This window comes from Phascolarctos cinereus, unplaced genomic scaffold, assembly GCF_003287225.1.
Source record: "Phascolarctos cinereus isolate Bilbo 61053 unplaced genomic scaffold, phaCin_HiC Scaffold_9;HRSCAF=440, whole genome shotgun sequence".
Lineage (NCBI taxonomy): Eukaryota > Metazoa > Chordata > Mammalia > Diprotodontia > Phascolarctidae > Phascolarctos > Phascolarctos cinereus.
This window is the reverse complement of record NW_027556402.1, coordinates 264784784-264800876: the sequence shown is the minus strand read 5'-3', so window position 1 is coordinate 264800876 and position 16093 is coordinate 264784784. Positions and strand designations below refer to the sequence as shown.

Sequence of the window (16093 nt, the reverse complement as noted above, 5' to 3'; positions counted from 1 at the left end):
TGCCCATTATCACCACTGCTATTCAATATTGTGCTAGAAATGCTATTTATACCAACAAGACAAGAAAAAAAAAATTAAAGGAATGAGCACAGGCAAAGAGGAAACAAAACGACTACTTTTTGCAAATGTTATGATGGTTTACTTGGAGAACCCTAGAGAATAAACTAAAAAAACTAACTGGAAACAATGAACAGCCTCGACAAAGTTGTAGGATATAAAACAAATGCACAAATCACCAGCATTTCTATGTATTACTAACGAAAGTCAGCTAGAAGACATAGAAAGAGAAATTCTACTTAAAATAACTGCAGACAGTATAAAATACTTGGGCATTTACCTACCAAGACACAAAGCGGAACTGTATGAACATAATGAAAGAACACTTCACACAAATACAAAACTAAATAACTGGAGAAAGAATAATTGTTCCTGGGCAGGCTAAGCCAATTTAATAAAAAATGACATTACCTAAATTTACTTATTCAGTGCCATACCAACCAAACTATTAAAGAATGACTGTATAGAGCCAGAAAAAATAATAACAAAATTCATCTGGAAGAACAAAAGGCCAAGTATATCAATGGAATCAGTGAAAAAAAATTCGAAGGAAGGTGGCCTAGCACTACTAGACCTAAAACTATCCAATGAAGCTCTAATCAAGAAAACACTTTGGTGCTGGCTAAGAAATGGAGTGGTCAGTCAGTGGAACAGAGTAGGAACACAACACACAGAAGCAAATATGCACAGCAGTCTAGAGTTTTATAAACCCAAAGAGCCGAGCTTTGGGGACAAGAACTCATTATTCAACAAAAACTGTTGGGAATACTGGAAAGGAGTCTGGCAGAAAGCAGGCATAGACCAGCATCTTACACCACCTGCCAAGATAAGCTCAGAACAGGCATATGATTTAGACACAAAGGGTGACATAAGCAAATTAGTAGAGCAGGAAAGAAGCTATGTGTCAGATCTATGGACAGGGGAAGAGTTCATGACCCAATTAAAAATAGAAATGTATGCGGTAGGTAAAATGGGCAGTTTTGAAAAAGCTATTAAACTGTGACCTAGTGATACCGCTACCCCAAAGAGATCAAAGAAAGAGGCATAGGACCCCTATGTGCAAAACTATTTCTAAGCAGCTCTTTTTGTGGAGGCAAAGAATTGGAAACTGAGGGGGATGCCCATCAGTCGGGGAATGGCTGGACAAGTTATGGTAAATGAATGCAATGCAATACTGTTGTGTGGTAAGAAATGATGCAGGGATGCTTTCAGAAACAACTGAGAAGACTTATATGAACTGATGCAAAGTGAACTGAGCAGAACCAGGAGGGCAGTTTATACAGTGACAATAATATTGTAAAGATAATCAACTTTAAAAGACTTAGGGACTCTGATCGACACAATCACCCACCACCACGCCAAAGGACCTGTGATGAAACACGCTCCCCGCCTCCGTGGAGAGAACTGCTGGACTCAGAGGGCGGACCGAAGCCTATTTCCTTTCCTTTCTTTCTTTTTCTTTTTTTGACATGGCTAAGGGGGGAGTTTATTTTGTATGACTACACATGGGTTTTGTTTTCCTTGCCTTCTCAATAAGTGTGGTAGATGGAGGGGGGAGGGAGAGAGGAGGGAGATAATTCAGAACTGAAAATAAAATAAAAGTGAATTTAAGAAAGCATTATTATGTACTGACTGTGCCAAGCACTGTGCTTAGCACTGGGGGTAGAAACAGACAAACTAAATGTGGCACCCCCTCAGCTCCCCCGCCCAGGGGCTCACAATATAATACAGTCTAACACTGCAAACAATACAGAATATCTAGGAAATGCATGAGTGCTAGGGGGAATGACCTGGAACTATGGAAAACTTCAGGGTAAGGTAGTGGGGATAGGTTGGAGGGGAAAGAAATTGGACATATTTTACAGGTAAAAAGTCTTTGAGGGGGCAGCTAGGTGGTGCAGTGGATAGAGCACCAGCCCTGGATTCAGGAGGACCTGAGTTCAAATCTAGCCTCAGACACATAACATTTATTAGCTGTGTGACTCTGGGCAAGTCACTTAACCCCACTGCCTAGCCCCCACCCAAAAAACTCCCACAAAACAAAACAAAAACAAACAAAGACCCCCAAAAGTCTCTGAGACATAATTTCCCACTTAACATCTGTGGGAAATTCTGCTAGCACAGCTCGGGTGAGTCTCTGAGCAGGATTTGAATTAATCACTCAGCAAGCAGGCAGGAAGCCCCCAGTGTGCGCCGGGCCCTGGAAATGAGGAGCATCACCATCCCTCCTCTCGGGGGGCTTCCTGCCCCACTGCGGCCCCTCACACCGGCAGCCCTCTCGTCCCACGGGCACCGCAGGTGGGAGAGGACCCCTGCTCTCAGGCACACTTCCCGGGGCTCGGGCCTCAGCGTGGGCCGAAAAGCATCATCTGTCGCTTGCCCACTGTCCCTCCCCACCCCCATCAACGAACCACACTCGTGGCCAGGCATGTCTATTCAGCCAGCCACCTACTGCTTTCAGACCAAAGGCTGAGAACGCCCCTGAACAAAGACAGCACGGTTGTCACCGTCCGTGGAGGGAACGGCCGCCCCTCCTCCTGCAGCCTACTCAGCAGCAGACGGATGCTAGAGGCCTAGCCTAGTCACAGACTAGAAGCTGGACACCAGCTCCCTGCCTTGAATCTGCTCTGGGTCCTGGCTCCCCAGGGTAGAGTGGGGGCCACTGGGCAGAAGGTGAAGGCCAGAAAGGGAACCTTCACACAGCTAAAGCAGCCCCAACTCACGATGGCCTGCTTGGGAATGAAGGGGGGAGCCCACTCCCCTCACAAGACGAGGCAGAGCCACAGTGGGGAGAGCCCTAGGCTCAAGGTCAAAGCTGGCCTCAGACGCCTCCTGGCTGTGTGACCCTGAGGCCAGGCACTGAACTGCTGCCTGCCTCAGTTTCCCCAATTGTAAAATGGGGCTAATAATAGCACTACCTCCCACAGGGGTTGTAAGGACCAAATAAGAAGGATGCTCTCAGAAAACCTGGAAAGACTTACATGAACTGATGCAAACTGAACTGAGCAGAACCAGAACTGTACACAGCAGCAGCAACACGGTGCGATGACCAGCTGCGAATGACTTAGCTTTTCTCAGCAGTACAATGGCCCAAGACAACCACGTCAGGCCAGGCTCGGCTCCCACATCTCAGAGCCATGCAGCGGGGGCACCGCTGGCCCATGCTGGGCTCTTGCAGCCTGTGAGAGAGACGAGCCCCCCTGGGGGAGGTTCTCTGAGGGCCAGGCTGGGGGCAGCACCAAGGCCCCCTGGGGGAGCCCAACAAGGAGGCGTAAAGGAGGGACTCTGCCAAGAGGCGCTGGGCCTCTGGGTGTCCGCAGGGAGCTGAGCTCTCCCTCCCACTGCCAGAGGCTGCCTGGGCTGGTCACTGTGCATCCCTCTGTGCATCCCTCGCTCCTAGGTCTCCCGGCTTGCAGCTGTCGGGGTCCCCCAAGGCTCTGCCTGGAACCCTCTGGAACCCTCTCCTCTTCTCCCCTTCTTTTCTCTCCCCTGGCAATAGCATCCTCCCCTAGGGATCCGTGATCATCTGTACATCCGCCCCGCACCAAGACAAGGAAAGCCACCCCAGCTGGACGTCCTTCTTTCTGTGCTGGTCACCCAAGTGCCTACCTCCGGGCCTGCCCCCACTCCTCCCTCTCCCTCTCTGCACCCAGGCGGGCTGAGCCCCAAGCCGAGGTCAAGCCCTCGTTGCTTCAGTACCGGCCAATGGCCACGGCCTCTGAACGGGGTCTCTCCGAGTCTGGGCTTATCCTTCTCCCCTCTGTCCTCTACCCAGCTGCAAAAGCAATTCTTCCAGGATAAAGCACAAAGCCCTCAGCGCCTGAAGCCCATGTGGCCGGCTCCAGGCACAGAACTCTGGGTGGTGGCCTGCTCTCACCTCCTCTCTCCTCACCTTCGCCTTCAGAACACCTCCAGCCCTTCCAGGCCTAGCTCAAGGGCTGCCCCCTTGGTGAAGTCCTCCCTGATTCCCTCCATTGCTCAGTCCCTTTTCTAACAAAATCACTGTGCATTATTTGTGCATATCTTCTATTTATTATCTGAACATGAGGCTTCCTCTCATTGGCCTGTGAGCTTCTGGAGGGCAGGTGTTGTCTCACTTTTTGATGAGGTATTTGGGGTTAAGTGACTTGTCCAGAGTCACAAAGCTAGTTAGTGTCATGTGTCTGAGGCTGGATTTGAACTCAGGTCCTCCTGACTCCAGGGCCGGTGCTCCTGCCCCCGGGTCATCTCACTTTTGACCTGGTATCCCCTGCACCCAGCCCAGAGCCTGGTTACTCACTAGTTGCTTAATAAATTGATCACTGATTGGACAGACTGTCTGACCTCTTCCACATTAGGGGAATTATTTTGGCTGCTTCGGGGAGGATGAAGCTGACAAACTGGAGGCAGGGGAGGAGAGGGGCCTGAACATAAGTGGATGTGACAGACGCCTACCTGGTGATGAGATGCTGAGACAAGGGACAAGCCAAAGGCCAGAAGCCCTTCGAGGTCTGGGGCACGGGCACAGGCATAGGGAAGGTTAGGGTTAGGGTTAGGGTTAGGCTCTGGAGGGACGCACAAAGCCCAGAGTGGATGTCCACCAGAGCAGAGGAGGTGGCCAGCCAGGAGCCCAGAGAGGAGGCACAAAGCAGAGGCAACAGGCTTGGGGGTCGGGGGGTGCAGTGGTCAGCACCCTGCTTGGGCCCCTGGAGCATGCTCCTCCACTGGCCCCTTCTGAGCTGACTCTCCATCATAAACGAGGTCAAAGCCCCAAATGCCTGCATGCCAAGAGACGGAGGATGCGTGGAGGATTCCTCCACCACCAGACAAGAACCCTCAGGGCGGCTGATGCTGTGGACTCCGTGGGAGAGCAGCCAGGTTTGGGGCAGTGGCTGGCCCCAGCCTGGGCTCCAGAGGTCCCCTCCCTTGCACCCCTTCTTGACCACAGCATAACACACCCATTTCCACAACAACACAGGCCCAGGGAAGATCTCAGGGCCCCCCTCCCCTGCTTCAGTGACCCCCACCCCACCCCCCTTTGTGCTGGCGCCAGGTCCTCAACCTAGAGACCTTGCGTGGGCAGCTGAAGTATGAATGTGTCTCTGAGGCCTTGAGTTGTTTACGTCAGCTTGCTGGCCTGGCAGGCAGCCCTGCTGAGCTGGCACCTGGCCTCCTGCACAGACGTTTGCAGAAGACCTTCAGGAAGAGCAAGGTGAGCACCCCTCACAGCCCCTCCCGCAGACACACTGCTGGGGTCTGTCAGGCCAGGCTCCCATTGACCATTCTCCTAAGTAGCTGCATCCTGGCGGCTCTGGGGCAGGTGGAAATCCCTGCGGGCCACCCCACTGGGTGACATCATAGGATGCTGGCAGCAGAGGCAGGATCAGCACCATGGAAAGCTCCTAGGAAAGGGCCTGAGCCTCCCTGACAAGAGCCCAGGGCCTGGGGTGAAGAGGAACAGAAGCCCGGTGAGGTGGCCCCAACCCCCTGGGGAGGCAACTCCCCCTCCCCAGGCTGCCCTGCCCCCAGGTGCCAGCAAATGAGAAGACTTGGAGCAGGGTGGCCACAAGGAAGTGTCCCAAGTCCCTGGGCCAGCCTTTGGATGCTCCTCGCTGGGCGTGTGGCCCAGACAGACAGCTCCCAAGGAGGGCTGGTGCCTGCTCTGGGCACATGTGCACTCCCACCCACGTGCAGGCCCAGACGTGGAGATCTTGACAATGAGAAGAGAAATTGGCTGGAAGCCAGGTATGATCCCCAGACCCAGGGTGGGTTCTGTGGCAAGACCCCCGGGTGCAGAGAAGAAGGCAGAAAGCCAACTGACGACCGAGAAAACAGCAGGAGAAACCACGGGACAAGGAGGCCCTCTGGGGGGCTTGCAGAGGACACACCCCTGGGCCTTATACAGAGCTTCTCCCTGTATTATCTCACAACAGCCCTACGAGGGAACTGAGGTAGACAGCATGAAGTGACTCGCCCAGGGTCACATGGTTAGGAAGTGTCTGAAGCCCCATTTGAACTCAGGGCTTCCTGACTCCGGGTCCAGTGCTCCAGCCACTGTACCACCTGGCTGGTACACTAAACTCATTCCTCCAAAGAAGTCATTCATTATGACCGAGTTGGATTTATGCCTCAGATGCAAGGATGGTTCAACACTGGGAAAACAATCAACATAATCAGTCATGTTAAAAAGAAAAGCCTCTCAAACCACACGATTCTCTCTACAGATGCAGAAGTCTTTGACAAAGTACTGCTCTGGCGTGTTCTGAAGCCCTACAAGGCAGGCCCAAGAAGACCTTTTCTAACATCCAAAAAAGTAACTCTGAAATCCAAGAAAGCACCGTGTGCAGGAGGGAGGTGCTGGAAGCTCCCCTGGTAAACGCAGGCCAAGAATGAGGCTGAGCCCTTAGCTGGCATTTGGCATAAGCGCCAAGAAGGAAATGAAAGGGGCAGAGACTTCAAAACCCCAGAAAATCCTTTCTGCAGAATAAGAGCCAAGCCCAAGAGGCAGAAAGGGAAATCGCCTCCTCCCAGTCTACCAATGCACACACTATGTGGAGACTAATCCCCCCCCACAAAGCCTCGTAGAGACTCCATTACAGAGGGTGGAGGGTCCAAGCTGCACCCCCCCACCCCCACCGGGAAGGATCCACCAGAACACTTCCACGCGCTCAGAAGCAGACAATCGGACAGGAGTGAAAACCCGGCCCACCGCTCTTCCTCAGGTCTGACACGGCGCTGGATAAAATCTCTCACGGACAACATGGATGGAGAAGTCTACTGGAAGCTGTGCTGGCTGACCAGCCACCCCCCTTCCCCAACAGACTTCACTCTGGGAAGTCTCTAGGGGTGTGCTACAAGGCTCTCTTCCCAGCTCTGCCGAAGGCAACATTCTGATCTGGCTAAGTAAGCTGTGTTCCGCTCCAGGGCCCCCCACCCCCTTCCCGTGCCGGATCCTGCCCCATTCTCGGAAAACATCCGTCTACTCAGTGTTGTCATAGGCCCCTCACAGGAGGGGCTCGTGGGAATCTCTCCTGAAGCCCAATAGTTGGGTGACGGAGGCCTCAGTTTCCTCCATGGTAAGATGAGGCGATCTAAGCATCAGGTCAGGAGAACGAGTGTTTACAGGTGGATCTGTTGTTGTCCTGGCTCTGGAGGGGAGGGGTGGGGCTAGAGGAGCATCCAGGAGGGGGCTGGAGGGATGAGGAGGATGCAGAGAGCCAGCCCCCTGCCCCTCTGGTCCCCTCCTCTGACTGCTGGGCTCCTCAGGCTGACTGGCCACGCTCCCTCCTCTCTTGGACCTGCCCTTTCCCCAGCAGTGAGGCTGACTGGCCACGCCTCCTCCTGTCCAGGACCGCCCTTGTCTCTCAACTTCTCTGCCCTCTCCCGCCCCTTCCCCTGACTGCTGGGCTCCTCAGGCTGACTGGCCCTGCCCCCTCCCCTGCCTGCTGGGCTCCTCTGGCTGGCTGGCCACACCTCCTCCTGTCCAGGACCTGCCCCTGTCTCTCAACTTCTCCGCCCTCTCCCGCCCCATCTCCCACTTTGGCTCCTAGAAGGTAACCTCCGACTTTCCACTGGTATTATTCCCAGGATTAGCACAGTCCCCGGCACAGGGCCAGCTTGATCAGTGCTTCCTCCCCCTTCTCTCCAGCTATCCATCATTGATCACCTGATCTATCTATCCACCCAGCTCTCTATCTCGCTACCTCTCTGGGCTCACTTCTGCTGCTTTCTCAGCCAAAGAGAATGAATTTGGCATTGGAAGAGGATAAAGGTGGTTACCAAGGAACTGATTCCCAGGGTAAGGAAGGAGATCGGAAGAGAGAACCTGGATGGGCTCAACTGGAGGAGGGGAAGAGGAGGGAGGCATCGCCTGTGCTAAGCGCTTTACTCTTACCTTATTTGATCCTCATGACCACCCTGGAGGTAGATGCCTTTATTATCCCCAATTTATAGGTGACAAAACTGAGGCAGATGGTAGGTAAGTGACTTGTCTAGGGTGACTCGTAGTCAGTGTCTGCGGCCGTATTTGAACTCAGGTCTTCCTGCCCCTTGGCCCAGTGCCTGATCCACTAAGCCACCTGACTGAGACCTCGAAATATCCTCGAAATGTCCCAATTTCCAACAGCGGGAAGAGAAAGAACCTGCAAACTAGAGGCCAGTGAGCAGGACTGACTCTTGACAAAATGTAGAACACAGGAAGAGATGGCTGGTGAACGCTTTGAAAAGGAGGCAGTGATCCCAATGAGCCAGCCTGGCTTCAGCAAGCATGGGCTATGCCAGACTCGCTTCCTTCTCTTCTTGGATGGACAGGGCTCATTAAACCTCTACATGGGGTTGCTACAGATAGAGGGTACCCCGACTTACACAGAGCATTTGGGTAAGCTGTTAGGCAGATGGAACAGAATAGCATCCTGTGTCTGCTCTCCTGTTTGGACTTGAACACTTGATTCCCTAAGAACCTGGAGGGGGTTGTGCCTGGACAGACAGATGTCAAATACTGCACCCGTAGATATGGGCTTTCACAGTCCATCCTGGCCTGGCTCGCCTGTGCCTCCCTGATGGTCACCACGCAGCTCTCTAGTCCCTCTCCCTGTGATGGCACCACACGCCCAGTCTGCCACCTTTACTTGTCACACATACTTTCCATGATGACCTTCTTGGGAATTCATTCCTGGCTGGCCAGGGGTTGCAGCCCGTCCCCCTCTGCTGTGGGCTATGCCATTACTCTGGGTGACTTTCGATTTCTGTCCTTCAGAGGTGGTGATGTTCCACAACTCCCAGCCAAGCCACTGGCCTGCAATGCTGATTTTAATCAACTATGATTTCTGTCATCAGGGGAGGGAGGAACATCCCCTACCTTCCCTGCAGCTCAGTCTTAGAGAGGCCAGAATGCGTCAGCAGAGGGACTGGGCCCGGGGTCCTCCTGGGTCTCACGGCTTTTCTGAAGGAGAAGCTTCAAGGGATTCAAAGGTCTGGGCCATTTCCCAAAGTCCACCCAGCTCAATCTTTTCCCATTCAGTTCTATGGTGTGTCTCCACAATATCATGATGCTGATGATAGCTGAGTTCTAGGGCGTGTCCATCTGACTATAACCACATGGCTAGCTGCCAGCTCAAACAGCAATATCCTCAGGGAGAGGGGACTGGGGTCTAGGAGGACACCAGGGAAGAAGGAGGCTTGCCGTCCTCGGCCCTGGACAGACCCCTCTGGAAGAAGGTGTCCTGGTCCCTGAGAACTCAGTCATGAAGGACTGTCAGGAAGAAAAAATCCTTGTTCTGATGGGGTTCAGAGAGCTGAAGCCAGAGCTGGGGGTAAAGTGTCAAGAGGTCAAATGAGCTTGAGCCAAAGAATCAGAGCAATGGTCTGTGTCTGGAGGGACTGAGTGGGCTTCAGCCACCAAAGTCCCTGCCAGTGACGAGAGTCCATGAGGATCATCTGCCTCCTCAGGCCCAACCGGCAGCTGCTGCCCCCTGAAGGAGGCCCCCTCCCCCACTGACAAGCTGCCAGGAGCCTGTGGGAGCGTCGAGGGGCTGAGGGACAGAAGGAGGCAACCACGTCAGCCATGCAGGCGGCCAGGACAGACACATCATCTCGTGACTGTCAAGTGCCCCACAAAGAAACGAGCCAATCAGTGGCATGACACATCCCTCTTCTCTGGACTGCCTCAATTCATGTGAATGAGTACATGCACACATGTACAGGCATTGTGCATGTACCTGTGGGTGACACTTGGCTGGCCCACAGGACATGCCCTGGGGGCGGCTCTTGTGGTCATGGATGGGGAGACATGTGGGAACTCAGCCCCTCAGGGTGCGACTCCTCTTGAACAGGGCAAGGGAGGATAGTGGCTTCTCTTGAGCCCAGTGACAACCACATGGCCCTGGGGGATGGCCAGGATGACCTGGTCAGAGGCAAGGGGACCTATTCAAATCCTTCGACCCTCTGGCCTTCAGGTTCCTCATCTGTTAAATGGGGGTCATCCTTCCAGGACTTGTGACCTAGGATTATTCTGAGCAGAGGAAGAGGAGAGGCCCTCTGTCCTCTGGGGGACTGGGGTCATCACCACTGGAGAAGGACCCAGAGGAGCTGGAGAATGTCTGTAGGAGGGTGAGCAGGACCATGACAGGCCTTGAGTCCAGACTACATGAAGATCAGGTCAAGGAAGCGAGCCCATCCTGTGTGCGAAGAGAAAACTCAGGGGCAATGGGGGAGAGGGAGAGGAGGGATTCTATCCTGTCTGTGGGGCTGCCACGGGTCACCCACTCCCTGGACGTCTCCAGCCCGAGGAAGGCCGGCCACTCAGCAGGGAATGCTGTGGTTCTGTGATTCCTGGAGGCCTCTTTGGTAATGGCCCAGCCAGGACTCCTCTCTCCCTGCCGGCCCTTCTCGGGCACTGCCCCTGCATCCTCCCTCATCTTCTGCTCTCAGCAAAGCCCTCCAGGAAGGGGGAAGGCCAATGCTGACTGGGAAGCGGTTGAGGGTGGCCGTCCTGCCTTCTCAGAGTCTATGCAGGGCTTGGCCTGTAGGGGTGCCCCGCATAGCTTTGCTTTCTATGGCACTGCTGCACCCAAGGTAAATGAACAGATCCCATCCCTGAGCCTGAGTTCAAAGAGCCCCACTCGAGCTGCCCCATGGGCTGGCCTCTGCCCATCTTGCTGACTGGCACATGCTGGTATGGGGAAGGGGCAGGGATCTGTAAGAATGAATGACTTCAACCACTATCACACTCCCCTTGAAGCAAACCACCTCTCATGCTCCTTCCCTAGGCTGACTGGGGGCTCAGGGAACCCATCCCTGCTCTCCAGATGTGGCCTCTGCCTCAGGGACAAGGGCAGAGGATGCTGGGCCCTCCAGAGCTCCCAATTTATGGAGGATGCCCAGGCCGGCCTTCGTGACTCTCCCTAGCACTCCTCTGCCATGTCCTCAAGCCTGGTCCCTTCACTCCCCTCCCTAGGTAGCTGGAGGGCAATGACCAGCCTCTGCCTGTACTTGTGATCCCAGCACTTAGCCTGTGCTGGGCACCCAGGGGTGCTCAATAGATGCGCGTCCCTGTTGCTACTGACAATCTAAAGCTGAGGACGAGGGCCTCGGGTGTTCACCTAAGGTGCATGGCTTCTCTTTTAGGGACCAGTGAACAGTGATTGGGAGGGAGAAGGCTGTCATCCGTGGGCCTTTCTGAGACCTGAGGGGAGAGCAGGCACTTTGCCTGGCATGGTAAACAGATGGGATGAACCTGAAAACGCCAAGGAGCCTTCAGATTCAAGCATGCTTCTGCGCCCGGCTCTGAAATCAGACACACACACCCAAAGCTAATGCCACAGATGCACAGGGAAAGCTGAGGTACTGCCTGACCGAGGAATGACTGAGGGCAGGGGACCCTCCACGACACACTACCTCCAACCACTTCAAGACCTCCTCTTTCCCAATTGGGTTGTGGTTCCCAATCCCTGGGTATCTCTGTGGGCACACTGCAGAGAAATGGTGCCTTGCAGCCAGTCTCTTGCCGGCCAGATGGGCATTCCTACTCTCCAGACAGAGCTGGGCCAGGCTGTCCAGGTTGCCCCGCCCCCAGGGATGCCATCAAGCCGGGCTGGGCCTCTCAGGAAGGTGAGCCTCAGGCCAGAAAGCCTCACAGCCCACTGCTGCTCTTCCTAGAGGTGGACAGGAGTGATCCACTCCCAGACAAGCATGCGTCTTGATGGGGGGGAGGGGGGAGGAGCAGGAGGAGCCCTACCCTGGAGTGGGGGCACATCAGTCCCTCCTCCCTGCCCTGGGGGCTTCTGTGAGCACTTTAGCCACAGGCAGTGATGTGTGCTGCCCTGTCAGGGTGTCCATGTGTCCACCTGCTGGCAGCTTTTCATCCTTCTCATCAGACCAAAGGAAGTGGGGCCCCCCATCAGGGGTGATCCACGCCTACACCAGCCTTGCACCGAAGCAAACCAAAGATTCGTGATGTGAGCCCAGGGAAAACTGAAAATGCAAAGCAGCATCCCTTCTCCCCCAGCGTCATGGGGAAACCTGCCACCGCAAACAAGGGCAGCCCCTGGCAGGCGACAGCTCTCCAAGACAAATGGGACCGTGCAGCTGAAGAAGTCGAGAGTCACTTCATTTAAAGTTAATGACATCTACTCAGATGGATCACTTAGCAAGGAGGATGGGCTCCCTGGGGCCAGCTGTGGAAGGAGCAGAGCATGCTCAGGGCCTTTAGGAAGGCGGCTGCTGGCCTTCAAGGTGACCTCACTGACAGAGGAAGGTGCTCCCTCCCTCCCCCCTCAGTCCCTCCAGGGACCAGGGCCTTCTCACTCATGCACAGGTCACTGCTGACACCATGGGGCAGCTGGCCAATGCCACCGGCACCCAAGGCTGGCAGGGAGCACGCAGAGGAAAGAGGCATCGCAGCCCTGGCCTGCAGACACCTGGCTCCTCCTTACAGGTCTGATGAGGGAAAAGGGTCGGGAAAACCAGCATGGGTCACGGAGCTGGGTGGTGCACCCAGGGGGCGAGGGGCATGAGAGGACACGAAGGCACTCGGGTGTCCATCACCGTGTTCTCAGCGAGAGCCACGTGGGACTGAGCTTCAGGGCACAATCGTTCATCACCTATGCAAGGCGCAGTGGGGGATACAAAGGTAAGGATGACCCACCTTCAGTCACACTGAGTTGGGGCCCAAATGAAGGGAGTGCAGCAAAGGGCAGGAGAATGTGCCAGGAGGAGGTTGCTCCCATGGGAGCACGTGCACGCTGAAGGCTGCAGAGAGGAGAGGGCATTCTCACTGAGCCTTGACCGACCTCAGCCTCAGACTGCTTAGGAGGGGGATTCAGGCCCTCTGAATGCTGGGAGAAGACCCAGGCCATGTCTGGGGGGAGCTACTTCTGGAGGTGGTCCAGGGGACAGAGCGTGGGGTGGGAGGCAGGAAGACCCGAGTTCAAATCTGCCTCAGACCCTTTCTAGCTGTGAGACTGTGAGCAAGCCACTTCACCTCTGCTTGCCTTGTTTCCTTATCTGAAAAATGGGGACAGTAAAGCCTCTGCCATGCAGGGTCATTGTGAGGATCCCAACAAGCTAGTGTTTGCAAAGCGCTCTTGAAGTGTGAGCTCTCAGTGTGGTCAGTATCGTGCCCCATCAGAGCCCCCTCCTACATGGCAAGGACGATGCTGCCTCCCCAGCCCTCAGCTCAACACCCTGAACACAGGGAGGGCTCAGGGGATGCCAGGACAGACGGAGAGATGAGGGTGTGTGTGAAGGAGAGCAGGGATGAGACAGTGACACCCCTCTCAAAGGACGCCCACCCAGCGGGCTCCGGGCTCTAGCAGCACCAAGGCTCCTGGGGTGGGAGGAACAGCCCTGGGGCATGGACTTCGGGCCCCTAGACCATCCTTCTTTGCAAACTGCTCCCGCTTGGTCTCTCTATACCTGGGGCCCGGGCAGTGGAGAGAAGCGGCCAGAGCAGGCGAACAGCCCCAGCAGCAGGTACCCCCTGGGCTCCTGAAGAAAGGGGGCGCCTGAGAGCAATGAATGGAGGAAGGAGAGAAGCCCACGATGAAGCAACTGTCACCACAGCAAAGCTCTCCCCTCGTTTGGCCCCAAACATTGGCCCTACAGACTCCATCATCTCTGGGGTGTGGCCCGAGGGGCCCAGCATGACTCTGTGAGAAGCCAGCTGTTCTTTTCAAAGGCAGCAAAGTTTGAACCGAGTCAACCAAATCTGCCGTGATAAGTACTGTGTGTGTGTGTACGTATATATACATGTATATGTTTTCCAAAAACCTGCAACTTTTAAGAAATTGAAATAACTCATAGTTATGATAATTTGACAATTTTTTAAACTTGAAATTTTCAATAATTAAATTTAACTTGTCTTAAGTGTGTGTTGTCTCTAGCTTTCAAAAAGTGAAATAACACCCCTCTGTGATAAATGTGTAATGGGTTTGAAGAGAAATCCAGCAGAACAACTGAAACCAAGACAACCGAGGCAGCGGAAGTACCAAGGAGAACGTAAAAAGCCCGGCATGGGCAGTGCCATGCACCAGATTCAGGATGTCAGGACTCCCCAGGACACATCCTATATAGATACAACACTGCTGTCAGTGACGGAGAGGACACACCACCAGGTTGGCTTTCATTTCAGAGCAGAGAGCACGAAACCTAACAAATAATAACAGCTTCCTGAGAGTGAACACACAGAGCAGCTGGCAAGACGAGGGGCTCTTAACAAGCAAACAAGAAATGGCTCCAGGAATGATGTCAAGGACTACTCCCCTCGCTTCAGCTGGCTACAAAGTTGCTGACCATGAAACTCCTCACTTTAGAGGAACAGCCCCGGGTGACTCATGGGCAAAGCAACTTCCAGTGCCACCCCCCCCAGCAGAGAAGCCAGGAGGAGGACCGGCCAGACGCTGGACAACCTCGTAATCCACCGACTCAGAAGTCCAGGGCCCCCTCACTGGCGCGTTGCACACGGACGGAGCCACAGAAGTGGTTAAAGGTGCCCGCTGCATTAACTGTGCGCGATCTACTGCTGAAGCCGATGTTTAGCGGATTTCTTACTTTGCAATCCTATTCTGGCAATGCCACATGAAGAGTGTCTTGACCTAACCAGTACATTCTGTGAAGGAGCATCACGTAGTGCGGGAGAATCATGTCAGAAAATGAATCGGCAGCCCTCAGTTGCGGTTAGGACAAAGGCTGGGCGAGAAGCCCTCATTACAATAGTGGCCCCCGGTGTGGCATGTGCCAACCAGGTACCTCCCCAAAGCTGGCAGAGGGGCTACAGTCCCCCTTTCACGCTGCTCCAAGAGTAACTGGCTTTGTTAAAAATAGTCCACTAAAATGATCCAACCACTCTGGAGAGCAATTTAGAATTATGCCCAAAGGGCTATAAAATGTGCTTTGACCCAGCCATAGCACTGCTAGGGCTATCTCCCAAAGACATCACACAAATGGGAAAAGGACCCACATGTACAAAAATATTTACAGCAGCTCTTTGTGTGGTGGCCAAGAATTGGAAATGGAGGGGATGCCCATCCACTGGGGAATGGCTGAACAAGGTGTGGTATATGAATGTAATGGAATGCTATTGTGCTATAAGAAATGATGAGCAGGCCGACTTCAGAAAGACCTGGAAAGACTTGTATGGACTGATGCTGAGTGAAGTGAGCAGAACCAAGAGGACTTTGTACACAATAACAGCCATGTTGTGCGATGACTGACTTTGATAGACTTAGCCTTTCTCAGCAATACAAGGATCTAAGACATCTTGAAGGCCTCATGATGGAAAATGCTATCCACATCCAGAGAAAGAACTATAGAGTTTGAATGCAGATCAAAGCAGACTATTTGCTCTTTTTTTCTTCTGTTTTGTTTCCTCTTGTGGTTCCACCTATTGGTTCTAATTCTTCCTTATAACATGACCAATGTGAAAACATGTTTAATAGGAATGTATATATATATATAGCCTATATCAGATTGCATGCTGTCTTGGGGAAGGAGGGGGAAAGAGGGAAGGGGAGAAAAATTTAAAACTCAAAAGCTTATGGAAGTGATTGTTGATAAATCAAAGTAAATTAATCAAAAAAAAAGAGAAAGGAAAAAATAGTCCACTAGAAGTCAGGCTCATCACCATTATGATTTGAAACAGTGCTATAAATGCATGCTAAAGCAATAAGACAAGAAAAAGAAACTGAGGAAATAAACAGACACAAGGAGGAAACCAACTGGTCATTTTCGCAGACAATCGAAGTTTGTTTAGAGAATCCTAGAATCTACTAAAAAATTCATTCAAACAATCAGTAACTTATATCAGCCCACATCCCCATCAACATTTCTGTATGTTATCAACAAAATCCAGCCAGAGTACCTGTCAAGACACACAATACAAAACACAAATACAAAACAATCTTTACAGATACCTAATGAACTGGAGAAATAGTAATTACTCATGGCTAGGCTGAGCCAACAGGATAAAAAGAACACTACCTAAATTAATTTATTCATTCAGTGCCAAACCAATTAAACTGCCAGAGTAGTATTTTATAGAGCTAGAAAAAACAATACAATT

The 16093-nt window shown here is 53.1% G+C and overlaps 1 protein-coding gene across 5 annotated transcripts in view; it reads right to left on the bottom strand.

Annotated features, from left to right (window-relative positions):
* CHID1 (chitinase domain containing 1) overlaps nucleotides 1–16093 on the bottom strand; it is a 93062-nt gene that overhangs the window by 17581 nt on the left and 59388 nt on the right. Inside the window, exon 12 of one of the 5 annotated variants that reach the window (XM_020979334.2) lies at nucleotides 15754–15892. The exons of the other annotated variants lie outside the window; for them this stretch is intronic. Coding sequence (XP_020834993.1) covers nucleotides 15835–15892 — 58 coding nt within the window. The 3' untranslated portion in view covers nucleotides 15754–15834. Of the gene's footprint in view, nucleotides 1–15753; nucleotides 15893–16093 lie in introns of those variants that run through there. 5 annotated transcript variants of the gene reach the window in all.